We start from the raw sequence: 12,473 nt of genomic DNA on the forward strand, positions 1-12,473 counted from the left end.
AATGAATCGTTTGGGAGATGAGAGAGTCTGCTCTTCATGGTGAACTGAGCCAAATGAACCGACTCGCTGATCATTCGGCTCAGCCAGTTTGAACCAAGAAAACCGACTCGCTTTTGTTTGTTTGTAGATGTAGTCAATGTCTAATAAATCTTTACCGAGCCTCAGAGACAACAACATGAATACAGGGATTCTTACATATTCAGAGTTCCTTGTAGATTTGAAATTGATTTTATGAAATGCAATGCATAGTAACATTAGGTCTGTTATTTAGAATAGCTCTATGGATTTTAGTAAGATTTTACGAAATAACTGTAGCTATAGTTATGCAAAGTAATAACAGATGCTTTTTTAAATCAATTTTTTTAAAAAAAAACAGTAATAAATCGTTTGGGAGATGAGAGAGTCTGCCCTTCATGGTGAACCGAGCCAAATGAACCGACTCACTGATCATTCGGCTCAGCCAGTTTGAACCAAGAAAACCGACTCGCTTTTGTTTGTTTGTTTGTTTGTTTGTTTGTTTGTAGATGTAGTCAATGTCTAATAAATCTTTAGTGAACCTCAGACACAACAACATGAATGCAGGGATTCTTACATATTCAGAGTTCTTTGTAGATTTGAAATGGATTTTATGAAATGCAATGCATAGTAACATTAGGTCTATTGTTTAGAATAGCTCTATGGATTTTAGTAAGATTTTACGAAATACCTGTAGCTATAGTTATGCAAAGAAATAACAGATGCTTTTTTTAAGTCAAATTAAAAAAAAAAAAACAGTAATGAACCGTGTGGGAGATGACAGCGCCTGCTCTTCATTGTGAACTGAACCGAGCCAAATGAGCCGACTCACTGAAAAGAGCCGGAATTCCCATTTCAGCTCGTGTCGCTGAAGCGACCAATAGTATTCCTCGGAGGCGTGGCCAGAGCGAAGCGCCGCATCGTAACCGAAGTGACGGAAAGCAGCGAATAGCGGTGCTGCAGCGGCGAACCTGCTCAGGGCGGACAGGAAACCGGGATTTGCAGAACCCGATGGATGCGGATTAGAACCCCGGCGGTGAACACAAAGAGAAAATGAGCAGAATATTCCATGCGGCGGCTGAGGTGAGGTGGAATAAGAGCGCAGCGGCCAGACGAGCCGTGTTTCTGGCGGCTGCAGCTTACGGGTTAAAAGCGCTTTACCCGGTCATCTGTAAACGGGTCGGAAAACGCACGGAGCCCAACAGAACCGCTAACGGACAGCAGAATGGACTGGTCCCGATGCATGGATGCGTGTCGGAGTCTGTTTCCGGTGGTGCTGCTGATGCTGATGGCAGGTCTCCTGGTGCGGACGCGCGCTTCCTCAGGCAGATCCTCCATCTGATCCGGATCGTTTTTCCGAAGCTCGCGACCCGAGAGCTCGCGCTGCTCTGCCTGCACTCGGCGGCTCTGGTCTCGCGGACTTTCCTGTCCATCTACGTGGCCGGTCTGGACGGAAAGATCGTGAAGAGCATCGTGGAGAAGCGGCCGCGCAGCTTCGTCGTGAAGCTGATGAAGTGGCTGCTCGTGGCCGTGCCTGCGACATTCGTGAACAGCGCGATCCGTTACCTGGAGGGGAAGCTCGCGCTGGCCTTGCGCACGCGCCTGGTGCAGCGCGCCTACGCGACCTACTTCGCCGGACAGACCTACTACCGCGTGGCGAACATGGACGCGCGGCTGGCCAATCCGGACCACTCGCTCACCGAGGACGTGGCGATGTTTGCGCAGTCTGTCGCGCGCCTCTACTCCAACCTCACCAAGCCGGTTCTGGATGTGATCCTCACCTCATACACGCTCATCCAGACCGCGAGGTCGCGCGGGGCCGGGGCCACAGGGCCCACGCTGCTCGCCGGCCTGGTGGTGTTCATCACCGCTAAAGTGCTGCGCTGCTGCTCCCCGACATTCGGCCAGCTGGTCGCTGAGGAGGCGCGCCGGAAGGGGCACCTGCGCCACGCCCACTCCAGGATCATCGCCCAAGCAGAAGAGATTGCCTTCTATGGAGGGCACAAGGTGAGAGCATCCACCCAGGGTCGCAGGCAAGCTGGAGCCTATCCCAGCTGACTACGGGCGAAAGGCGGGATACACCCTGGACAAGTCGCCAGATCATCACAGGGCTGACACAGACAACCATTCACACCCACATTCACACCTACGGTCAATTTAGACTCACCAGGTAACCTGACCGGGCGGCACGGTGGTGTAGTGGTTAGCGCTTTCGCATTGGGTTTCCTCCTGGTGCTCCGGTTTCCCCCACAGTCCAAAGACATGCAGGTTAGGTTAACTGGTGGCTCTAAATTGACCGTAGGTGTGAATGTGAGTGTGAATGGTTGTCTGTGTCTATGTGTCAGCCCTGTGATGACCTGGCGACTTGTCCAGGGTGTACCCCGCCTTTCGCCCGTAGTCAGCTGGGATAGGCTCCAGCTTGCCTGCGACCCTGTAGAACAGGATAAAGCGGCTAGAGATAATGAGATGAGATGAGATGAGATGAGATGAGATGAGGTAACCTGACCTGCATGTCTTTGGACTGTGGGGGAAACCGGAGCACCCGGAGGAAACCTACGCGGACACGGGGAGAACATGCACACTCCGCACAGAAAGGCCCTCGCCGGCCACGGGGCTCGAACCCGGACCTTCTTGCTGTGAGGAGACAGCGCTAACCACTACACCACCGTGCCGCCCACGGTCAATTCAGAGCCACCAATTAGCCTAACCTGTATGTCTTTGGATTGTTGGGGAAACCGGAGGAAACCCACGCAGACACGGGAAGAACATGCAAACTCCACACAGAAAGGCCGTCATCGGCCACTGGGCTCAAACCTTCTTGCTGTGAGGCAATGGTGCTAACCACTACACCACCCCCACATTGTGCATAATAGAAGAAGACGACCACCTAGTGTCAGGCTGGGTGGCATGGTGGTGTAATGCAGCCTTTCTCAACCGGGGTGCCGTCAAAAAATTATATATTCTAACACTGAAATAAATAAAATGAATTAAAATTCCAAAAAACGATAGTTACACTAATGCAGGTCATCGCCGCCTCATGCATTAAAATTTGTCTCACGGCCCCCTTTCCCATGTCACAACGTCACTGCCGGGGTCAGCGTCACTGCGTATATTTTATATGGGGGTGCTTTAAGAATTTGCATACTTCTGAAGGGTGCCGTGACTGAAAAAAGGTTGAGAAACACTGGCGTAGTGGTTAGCACTGTCGCCTCACAGCAAGAAGGTCCTGGGTTCGAGCCCAGCGGCCGACGATGGCCTTTCTGTGTGGAGTTTGCATCTTCTCCCTGTGTCTGCGTGGGTTTTCTCCGGTTTCCCCCACAGTCCAAAGACATGCAGGTTAGGTTAATTGGTGGCTCTAAATTGACCGTAGGTGTGAGTGTGAATGGTTGTTTGTCTCGATGAGATGAGATGAGATGAGATGAGACGAACCATCAACAGTCACCAGAAATGAAGTGGCTACTGTCCTCTGGGGCATACTGATCCAAACTGACAGAGATCATGGTGAACAGACCAGATATTGTAGTGAACAACAAGGAGGACAGAACTTGTCTACTCATCGACATGTCAGTCCCCACAGAAAGAAACACCTCCTTGAAAACAACAGAAAAAAGAAATATAGAGAATGTAGGGAATGAAAACCACAACAATACTAGTGGTCATAGGTGCTCTTGGGCTTGTCAAGAAGGGGATGGGGGGATGGAAAAGTGTGCCAGCAAAATCTCCAGGAACATCAGAATGGAAGAGCTTCAGAAGATCGTCCTCCTTGGAACTGCTCACAAATTCAGGAGAACCTTTATCCCTCAAGTAATCCATCACACCCTGATGATTGCCCCAAGTTCAAGGGATGAATTCAGTTCCACAAGAGAAAGGAGCTGGACTTCAAGGAAAAAAATAATAATAATAATACATTATTTAGGCACACTGTCGCCTCACAGCAAGAAGGTTCTGGGTTCAAGCCCAGTGGCCAACAGGGGCCTTTCTGTGTGGAGTTTGCATGTTCTCCCCGTGTCTGCGTGGGTTTCCTCCAGGTGCTCTGGTTTCCCCCACAGTCCAAAGACATGCAGGTTAGACTAATTGGTGGCTCTAATGCCGCTTTTCCACTACCAACGCGGCTGAGTTGGGCTGAGCCGTGCCGTGCTGAGTTGGGCTGAGTCGAGCTGAGTGGGGCTGTTGGAGTTGCATTTCGACTACAACCGCGCTGAACCGTGCTGGCTGGAAGTGGGTGGACACATTGGGTGGAGTTAGCGAAAGTGGGTGGACGTCACGTGATGTCATTAGGCGGCGCAAACAGTGACATCAGTGATCTTTTAAGCGGTAGTCTCACGACCCGGATAGTAAACAATAAACATGGAGTCGTTAGTGTTGCTGGTCTTGGTGCTGTGGCTTGTTGTCACCGACAACGCCAACAGATACTGGCAAGAGCGTATAGATGAGGCGAGGCGCATAAGGCTTCAGAAATTCTCGTAATTCGTAATTCTTCTTCTTCCGGGTTTACGGTGTTTACAGATCCCAGCGTGCTCGCGGGGTGTGTGTGGGCGTGTGAGGACACTCCTCCTCACCAATCAGTGCACAGGGGAGTGTCTCCTCACGCCCCTAGCCTCACTTGGCTCGGTTTGGCTCGCTTCAGCCCTACTCCAAAACCGTGCGAGTTTTGGGGGCTAAGCAGGGCTGAAGCGAGCTGAGTCGTGCTGTTCTGAGGTAGTCGAAACGCGAGCCGTGTCGGGCTGAAGTGAGCTGAAGCGAGCTGAAAAAGGGTAGTGGAAAAGGGCCATAAATTGACCGTAGGTGTGAATGTGAGTGTGAATGGTTGTGTGTTTCCATGAGTCAGCCCTGCAATGACCTGGCAACTTGTCCAGGGTGTACCCCGCCTCTCGCCCATCGTCAGCTGGGATAGGCTCCAGCTTGCCCGCGACCCTGTATAGGATAAGCGGTTACGGATAATGAATGGATGGAAATTTAATTTATAGTGTGCCTTTCACAGAACCAGGATTGCTTTACAGGGGAAGGGGAGATCACTAAACTAAACAGAGGAAGAAGAGAAGTATTCATGGAAAAGAAAGTCTTTCAGTCAGATTTGAAGGTTGAGAAAGAAGTGCAGTCATGGAGAGATTGAGAGAGAGAGAATTCCAGAGTTTGGGATCCATGGCACTGAAGGACCTGCATCCCAAGGTGGATAGTCTGGTGTGTGGGACAGTAAGTAGGTTGCAGGAAGAGGACCTGAGAGAACGAGAGGGAGAGAGAGAGTAGGGGGTCAGGAGTTCACTGAGATAGAGGGGAACCAGGTTATCTAGAGCTTTCAAGGTGAGAAGCAGAATTTTGAATTTTATCCGGGACAGGACCGGTAACCAGTGTAGCCGAGAGAGGATGGGGGTGATATGGGCCGTGCGTTTTGCGTCAGTGAGAACTCTGGCTGCTACGTTTTGAATGTACTGCAGTTCCTGAAAGGATTTTGCACATGTATCTCTCATCCAAAAACATCATAACCCTAGATCGTGACTTTAAATGATGGTATCTGTGCCTCAAGTGTCTTCAAAGCTTATTCAGCCTGCTTTGAGGATCTTATTGGATATTATCCATTCATTCATCTTCTGTATCCACTTTATCCTGACTCTGGATATGAGGTATGGACACAGCCTGAGTGGGACACCTGTCCATCACATGGCACCATCTATACACGCATTCATCCTGCGGGTGATTGTCAAACCTGTTCACCTTGCAGCATGTTTTTGTAAGGTGGATGGAAACTGGAGAACCAACAAGAAACTCAGACAAGCATGTAAATAAGCTCCATTCATATGGAATCAATTTTGTGCCAAAATGTTCATACAATACTTTTGAAATATCAAACAAAAACGACAAATCAAAATACAAAAAAACAAAAAAAAGTCAATTTTTTTAGACTGGCAAACAAATTATTCGTGTAATCGTGCAAAATATCAGTCTATTACTCTTCAGAAACCTTTTATTTTTGTTCCGCGTCTTTCTCAGTTTTGTTTGACGTAATTTATTTTGGTTGCGATTCCAGCTTTCTCGTTTGCGCTCCCTGACTTTTTGCTTGCAGTTTTGGCACAAACTTCACGTGTGGGTGGGCTGTCCAGGAATGCATTCCCATTGGCTAACTTGTGTTTGACTGACAGCTACGCTCAGCCATTCCCTACTCGGATTCTGGCGGACTGTTTGACGAGTGACCGATCCATTGACGGTAAACAAGGATCGAGTGGACTTCAGTGGCGACTATAATATTGAATTAATTCAACAAAGTGTAAATTCAATATCATAGTCGCCACTGAAGTCCACTCGATCCTTGTTTACTGTCAATGGATCGGTCACTCGTCAAACAGTCCGCCAGAATCCGAGTAGGAAATGGCCGCAACAGCCTCCGGGGGGAATGGCTGAGCGTAGCTGTCAGTCAAACACAAGTTAGCCAATGGGAATGCATTCCTGGACAGCCCACCCACACGGGAAGTTTGTGCCAAAACTGCAAGCAAAAAGTCAGGGAGCGCAAACGAGAAAGCTGGAATCGCAACCAAAATAAATTACGTCAAACAAAACTGAGAAAGATGCGGAACAAAAATAAAAAGTTTCTGAAGAGTAACAGACTGATATTTTGCACGATTACACAAATAATTTGTTTGCCAGTCTAAAAAAATTTACTTTTTTTTCTTTTTTTGTATTTTGATTTGTCGTTTTTGTTTGATATTTCAAAAGTATTGTATGAACATTTTGGCACAAAATTGATTCCATACATACAGACAATAAACCTGACCTCAGAACTGAACCAGGAACCCTGTAGCTTTGAGACAACGACACTAGTATAATATTTGTTTTTAATATTGTCCACAGAGCTAATTCAACCCTGGAAGAGATCATTAAAAACTGCAAGAATTCATTCAACCAACAACGTTAAGCATTAATACAGCACACTAGCTATTAATTCAACGCTGAGGATGTTGGTGCAACCCTGCGTCATTGATGGTGTAAAGTTCTGCACCTTGCTAACATTTTCTTTTCCATGGGACAGGTAGAAATGCTGCAACTGCAGAAGTGCTACAAGGCTCTGGCTGAGCAGATTAATCTGATCCTGTCCAAGCGCCTGTGGTACATCATGATCGAGCAGTTCCTCATGAAGTATGTTTGGAGTGGATGTGGCCTTGTCATGGTGGCGGTGCCCATCATCACTGCCACTGGCTTTGCTGACAACGGTAAGCAACGTTGGCGAGTTCACTTACTGTTATTGTTTCAGTAGTGTTCAGACTTTCTATGGACGTTATACTCATGAACACTGAAGTTTTACTGTAATTGTAGAAAACATGTGATTTGGGAAGTGCCTTTATTGGCGTTTTTAATCAGAGGAATCCATCCATAAAAGACAGAAGGGTTATGCAGTATGATGAAGTGCACTGAGCTCATTAATATCATTGTTGTGCCAGGAAACAGACACATAGATCCCTAAGTTTTATGCGTTTCCTTTCTATTCTCTTCCCAGATGATGACTCCTGAATTATAATGATTTCAGACGAATAACAACAGTGCGTACTGTTGTGAAAGTTGACTAGTGTTCGTTTGAAATTTAACATTATATCCTTCCTTATAGAACTTGCAGACGGCCAAACGCAAGTGTTAGTAAGTGAGAGGACAGAAGCCTTCACGACTGCACGCAATCTTCTAGCCTCAGGCGCAGATGCCATTGAAAGGATCATGTCCTCCTACAAAGAGGTAAAATGAGCACAAGTTCCTGCTTTGTTTTGTCTTTTTTCACTTCGGAAAATAATTTTGTACGAGCATGAGTGAGTACTGTATCAGACTAATACCAATATCAGTATTGTCCCTAAATATAATAAAACGATATAATAAATAAAGCTCCTACAACCTCATCTCATCTCATTATCTCTAGCCGCTTTATCCTGTTCTACAGGGTCGCAGGCAAGCTGGAGCCTATCCCAGCTGACTACAGGTGAAAGGCGGGGTACACCCTGGACAAGTCGCCAGGTCATCACAGGGCTGACACATAGACACAGACAACCATTCACACTCACATTCACACCTACGCTCAATTTAGAGTCACCAGTTAACCTAACCTGCATGTCTTTGGACTGTGGGGGAAACCGGAGCACCCGGAGGAAACCCACACAGACATGGGGAGAACATGCAAACTCCGCACAGAAAGGCCCTCGCCGGCCACGGGGCTCAAACCCGGACCTTCTTGCTGTGAGGCAACAGCACTAACCACTACACCACCGTGCCGCTCAGCAAATTTTTTATCATCAAAATTCAATTTTTCATTTTATTAAATATCGGAATGCCTTTTTGATCGCTATTTTGTCACTGCTATAGCAAGTTATGAGTGTTTGAAATATGCTCTGTAATATATCAGTCCATATGTCAAAGCAATGGCCGTAAACAAGATTCGTCGAGACCTGTGCGAGACATCGTAGGACGGAAGTAAAATGTACAGCGGAAATCAAAGTGACCAACATCTGTCAACGTTGTCAAAAGACGCGCGCGCCCTCTTTCGAATGCTGATGTAATCAAGCTGGAAGTTGTGCTTGTTTTGATAGCAATCAGGAAAAGTTAGAAAAAAGTAGGCAGTAATCGTCATTTAAACTCGTTTTTGTGCAATATTTCGTTTGGAAAACAGTTTTCAAAATGGTGGCATTGACACCTGGCTGACACCCAACGTTTCGAAGTCTCGCACAAGTCTCGTGAAAATTGCGGCGGATAAGCGACGCCTGCCGTGGACCAAACGAACTAAATTCAACATGGCTAAAAACCGAATAGGCCGATAAGTATAATATTTAATGGCAATTAGTTGCCAATACGAGTCACGATATATAAGGTTACTAAAACCGAAAACGTACTTGAATAACACGTTAATTAAGAAATAAAGCAGGTTTAAAAATGACTTCAGTTCTCCTTTAAGAAGCCATGGTTGTTTTACTAGGACTGAGAGGCACAGAGTCTATACCTCTTGCTGGTGCTGACGATTACAGACACCACTTCACTGGGACTATTAGGCACAGCGATTACATCTCTTTCTCTGGAACAGAGATGCACAATAGCTACACTGCCTTCCTTGAAATTGATAGGCGCAGTCAGAGGCGATTCTAGAGTCTGTTGTGGCCCCAAGCAAAAATTTCCAGGGGGCCCTTCTGACCAGTGTTCATCACCAATATGTTATAAATAATCTGACACCAATGAAAAATGTATGAAACCAAAGTTTTTTAAATTCCAAATGTGAAAATACAATGGTAAAGAACAATAAAAATAATAAAAACAATAAAAAACAAGGGCAGCACGGTGGTGTAGTGGTTAGCGCTGTCGTCTCACAGCAAGAAGGTCCGGGTTCGAGCCCCGTGGCCAGCGAGGGCCTTTCTGTGCGGAGTTTGCATGTTCTCCCCATGTCTGCGTGGGTTTCCTCCGGGTGCTCCGGTTTCCCCCACAGTCCAAAGACATGCAGGTTAGGTTAACTGGTGACTCTAAATTGACCGTAAGTGTGAATGTGAGTGTGAATGGTTGTCTGTGTCTATGTGTCGGCCCTGTGATGACCTGGCGACTTGTCCAGGGTGTACCCCGCCTCTCGCCCGTAGTCAGCTGGGATAGGCTCCAGCTTGCCTGCGACCCTGTAGAAGGATAAAGCGGCTAGAGATAATGAGATGAGATGAATAAAAAACAAAATAAATAAGCCCTCGGGCCCCGACTCTCGGGGGCCCCTGGGCCAGGGGGCCCCAAGCAGTTGCCTGCCTTGCCTGTTCACAAGCTGCTCGTCTGGGCGCAGTGGTCACACCTCCACTGGAACTGACAGTGACAGAGACCATGTCCCTTTCCTTGACTCTGATGAGCACATTGCCCACACCTACTGTATTTACTTTGACTGACAGACACAGAGGCTGTGAGATTCAGAAGCTGCACTTTCCTCTGTCAGGAGCTGACAGGCATACAGGCCACGCCTCCTTTCGTGGACTCAGAGGATCATAAAAACACGGAAGGGAAACAGAATCAGTAAATAAAGAAAATAAATTTGGTTATTTTTCTCAATTACAGTATAGTAGTGAATGTTAAAACAAAATGGTGTGTGGTGTTGGATTTTACAAACAAAGAAACCATAGAACAATCTAATTCACAGTATGCTCGTATTAACCATCGGTTCAAAACAGGTCGTACTGTGACTTTACCATATACAGTGAGGTATAATCCCACTATCGGGTGTGACCCAGAAGAAGATGGGTTCCCTTTTGAGTCTGAATTCTCTGAAGGCTTTTTCATTATGTCTTCTCAGGGAGTTTTTCCTTGCCACGGTTACCCTAGCTTGCTTCCACTAAAGCTGCCTTGTGACATTGTCTAATATTAAAAGTTGTTAAATCGATAAAACTATACAAATAAAAATGAGTTGTGCTGAATTATATTCATTGTTGTTGCCCAGTACCAATTTTAACTGCTTAACCTTGACACACAGATAATAGCAGGGGCGTTTCTAGCTACTGAAAAGACCAGGGGCCGAGTCAAGTTTTCCTGGGCCTTGTATTTTTTAAGGGAGATTGGCATAGATCAGTTGGGGAGGTTATATCTAACTTTCCAAGAAATATCACCCACACACATTCAAAGTTTATGACACCTTTATTCCTGAATTTTTACACTGCTCTTTTTAAATGTATGTAGTTCACTTCAGTTTCTGTCTATTATTATTATCATCATCATCATCAACACCCATAATGTCTCAGGAAACTGACTATTAAATATCCCTAGTCAAATTTATCATCAGTTTAATAATAATAATAATAATAATAATGATAGATAGATAGATAGATAGATAGATAGATAGATAGATAGATAGATAGATAGATAGATAGATAGATATTACAACATTCGAAATCCCAGTTGATGTCCCATCTCACAAGACTGTAATCATCTAAATACCGGTATGTCTTCCAAGGTTCTCTCTCTCTCTCTCACACACACACACACACACACACACTTTTCTCCAACGCATCCAGGCTCAGTTGGCTGCAGCAGCTCATTTGTATAATAGGGATTTTTGGCATGCAATATTAATGCCAACATAAGTTTGTGTTGTCCAGATACTACAAATTTTGTAGTATCTGGACAACACAAACTTATGTTGGCATTAATATTGCATGCCAAAAATCCCTATTTGATCCCTATATGTGACTAATATGCCGAAGGCTGACTATGGGATGGTCGGCCAGCTGGTTCTGCGTGGGCTACATGTAGCATTAAAACATGATTAAATTATGTCAGGGCAACTGTTGGTGTCGACAGGAACACAAACTGTTGTTGACCTGTTAAATAAACATTGTTGGGGCAAACAGACCACTACTGTAGATATTCATAAAACCACTCAAACTTTTGCACTAGCCTGGCACACTAATCATACAGACCCTACGCTGTAAATTCAACATAACCAGGCTACACGGAACAGTTTTTATGCATTTACATAATTCGATACGTTACATTGTTTATACATTCTATACATCTACGGTCGATGACTTACCATCTGTTTTCATCTTGAAAAATCCAACAATAGTGGATTTATCTTATTTTTAAGTCGTCTTCCAACCAGTTCTGCATGTTGTTCTTCTTTTGGCGGTTATGTCCCCCCTTCCCTGCTTCCCCTATGTTCCCCCCTTCCCCACCCCATCTTTGGACGCTGCAAATCAAGTTCCGATTGGTTTCAGTCAGTTGTTTTCTATTAATCTCTTACATTTTTTGAAGGCGAAAATACCCAGGGCTAGAGTCCCAAGTGATTGGGCCTAACAACGCCACTGGATAATAGTAATGCCTGTTAAAAGTAACAATACGGCTTAGGAGAGAGAGAGAGAGAGAGAGAGATGTTAAAGAGTTCTGAGACTTTTAGAGCCTTCTGAGGTCAGCAGAATCCTTTGAGATATGAGAGTTATACATTAAGACAGATACAGTATGTAAAATGGGTAGCTGAGAAGTTCCCTGTTGTGCTTCAGTATAACTCACACTGCAGGTAGAGACACAGCTGCATAACCTCACACACTGAAATGGTTCTGCATAAATTTGAACTTCTCATTTGTGTAGTCTGCATGTTTTGCAAGATCCTTTTATTTTTTAAACTGAATTATAATTTAATGCAATGGTTATTTAAATTGATTAAATATACATATACCTGACCCTATATTCTGGTTGCTTTTTCTTGTATTGCCTTAGAGATGCAACCTGATTGGTCAGGTGATTAAATAAAATAATTGCATCACTTAGCTGTTTGCTGAAATGTTGAAGTTTTGAAAGTGACACACTTTTAAAATAAAACTCAGATGCTAATGCCATCTGACTGGTTTCGATGTGATTGCTTTGTGCCCCCTGTAGTGAAAAACATTTTTTTTTAAATGGAATTAAAAAAGGTACAAAATGCTCTGCAAAATGTCATGAATCAAAGAGGAAACAAGATCAAACCCCCTTCTGAGGTTCTGAGA

General features: G+C 45.3%; 1 protein-coding gene across 2 annotated transcripts in view; it reads left to right on the top strand.

The window, feature by feature from the left end:
* The first annotated feature begins 987 nt into the window (after window positions 1-987).
* The window catches only part of LOC132870076 (ATP-binding cassette sub-family D member 2), a 42,928-nt gene continuing 31,442 nt past the window's right edge, over window positions 988-12,473 (top strand). For both annotated transcript variants that reach the window (XR_009651051.1, XM_060903619.1), the window contains exons 1-3: window positions 988-2,022; window positions 7,037-7,217; window positions 7,610-7,731. Coding sequence is in view for 1 of the 2 variants with exons in the window: in XM_060903619.1 (XP_060759602.1) it covers window positions 1,069-2,022; window positions 7,037-7,217; window positions 7,610-7,731 (1,257 nt within the window). In the remaining variant the exon portion in view is untranslated. The remainder of the gene's footprint in view (window positions 2,023-7,036; window positions 7,218-7,609; window positions 7,732-12,473) is intronic.

This window comes from Neoarius graeffei, chromosome 21 (genome assembly GCF_027579695.1).
Source record: "Neoarius graeffei isolate fNeoGra1 chromosome 21, fNeoGra1.pri, whole genome shotgun sequence".
Classification (NCBI taxonomy): Eukaryota; Metazoa; Chordata; class Actinopteri; order Siluriformes; family Ariidae; genus Neoarius; species Neoarius graeffei.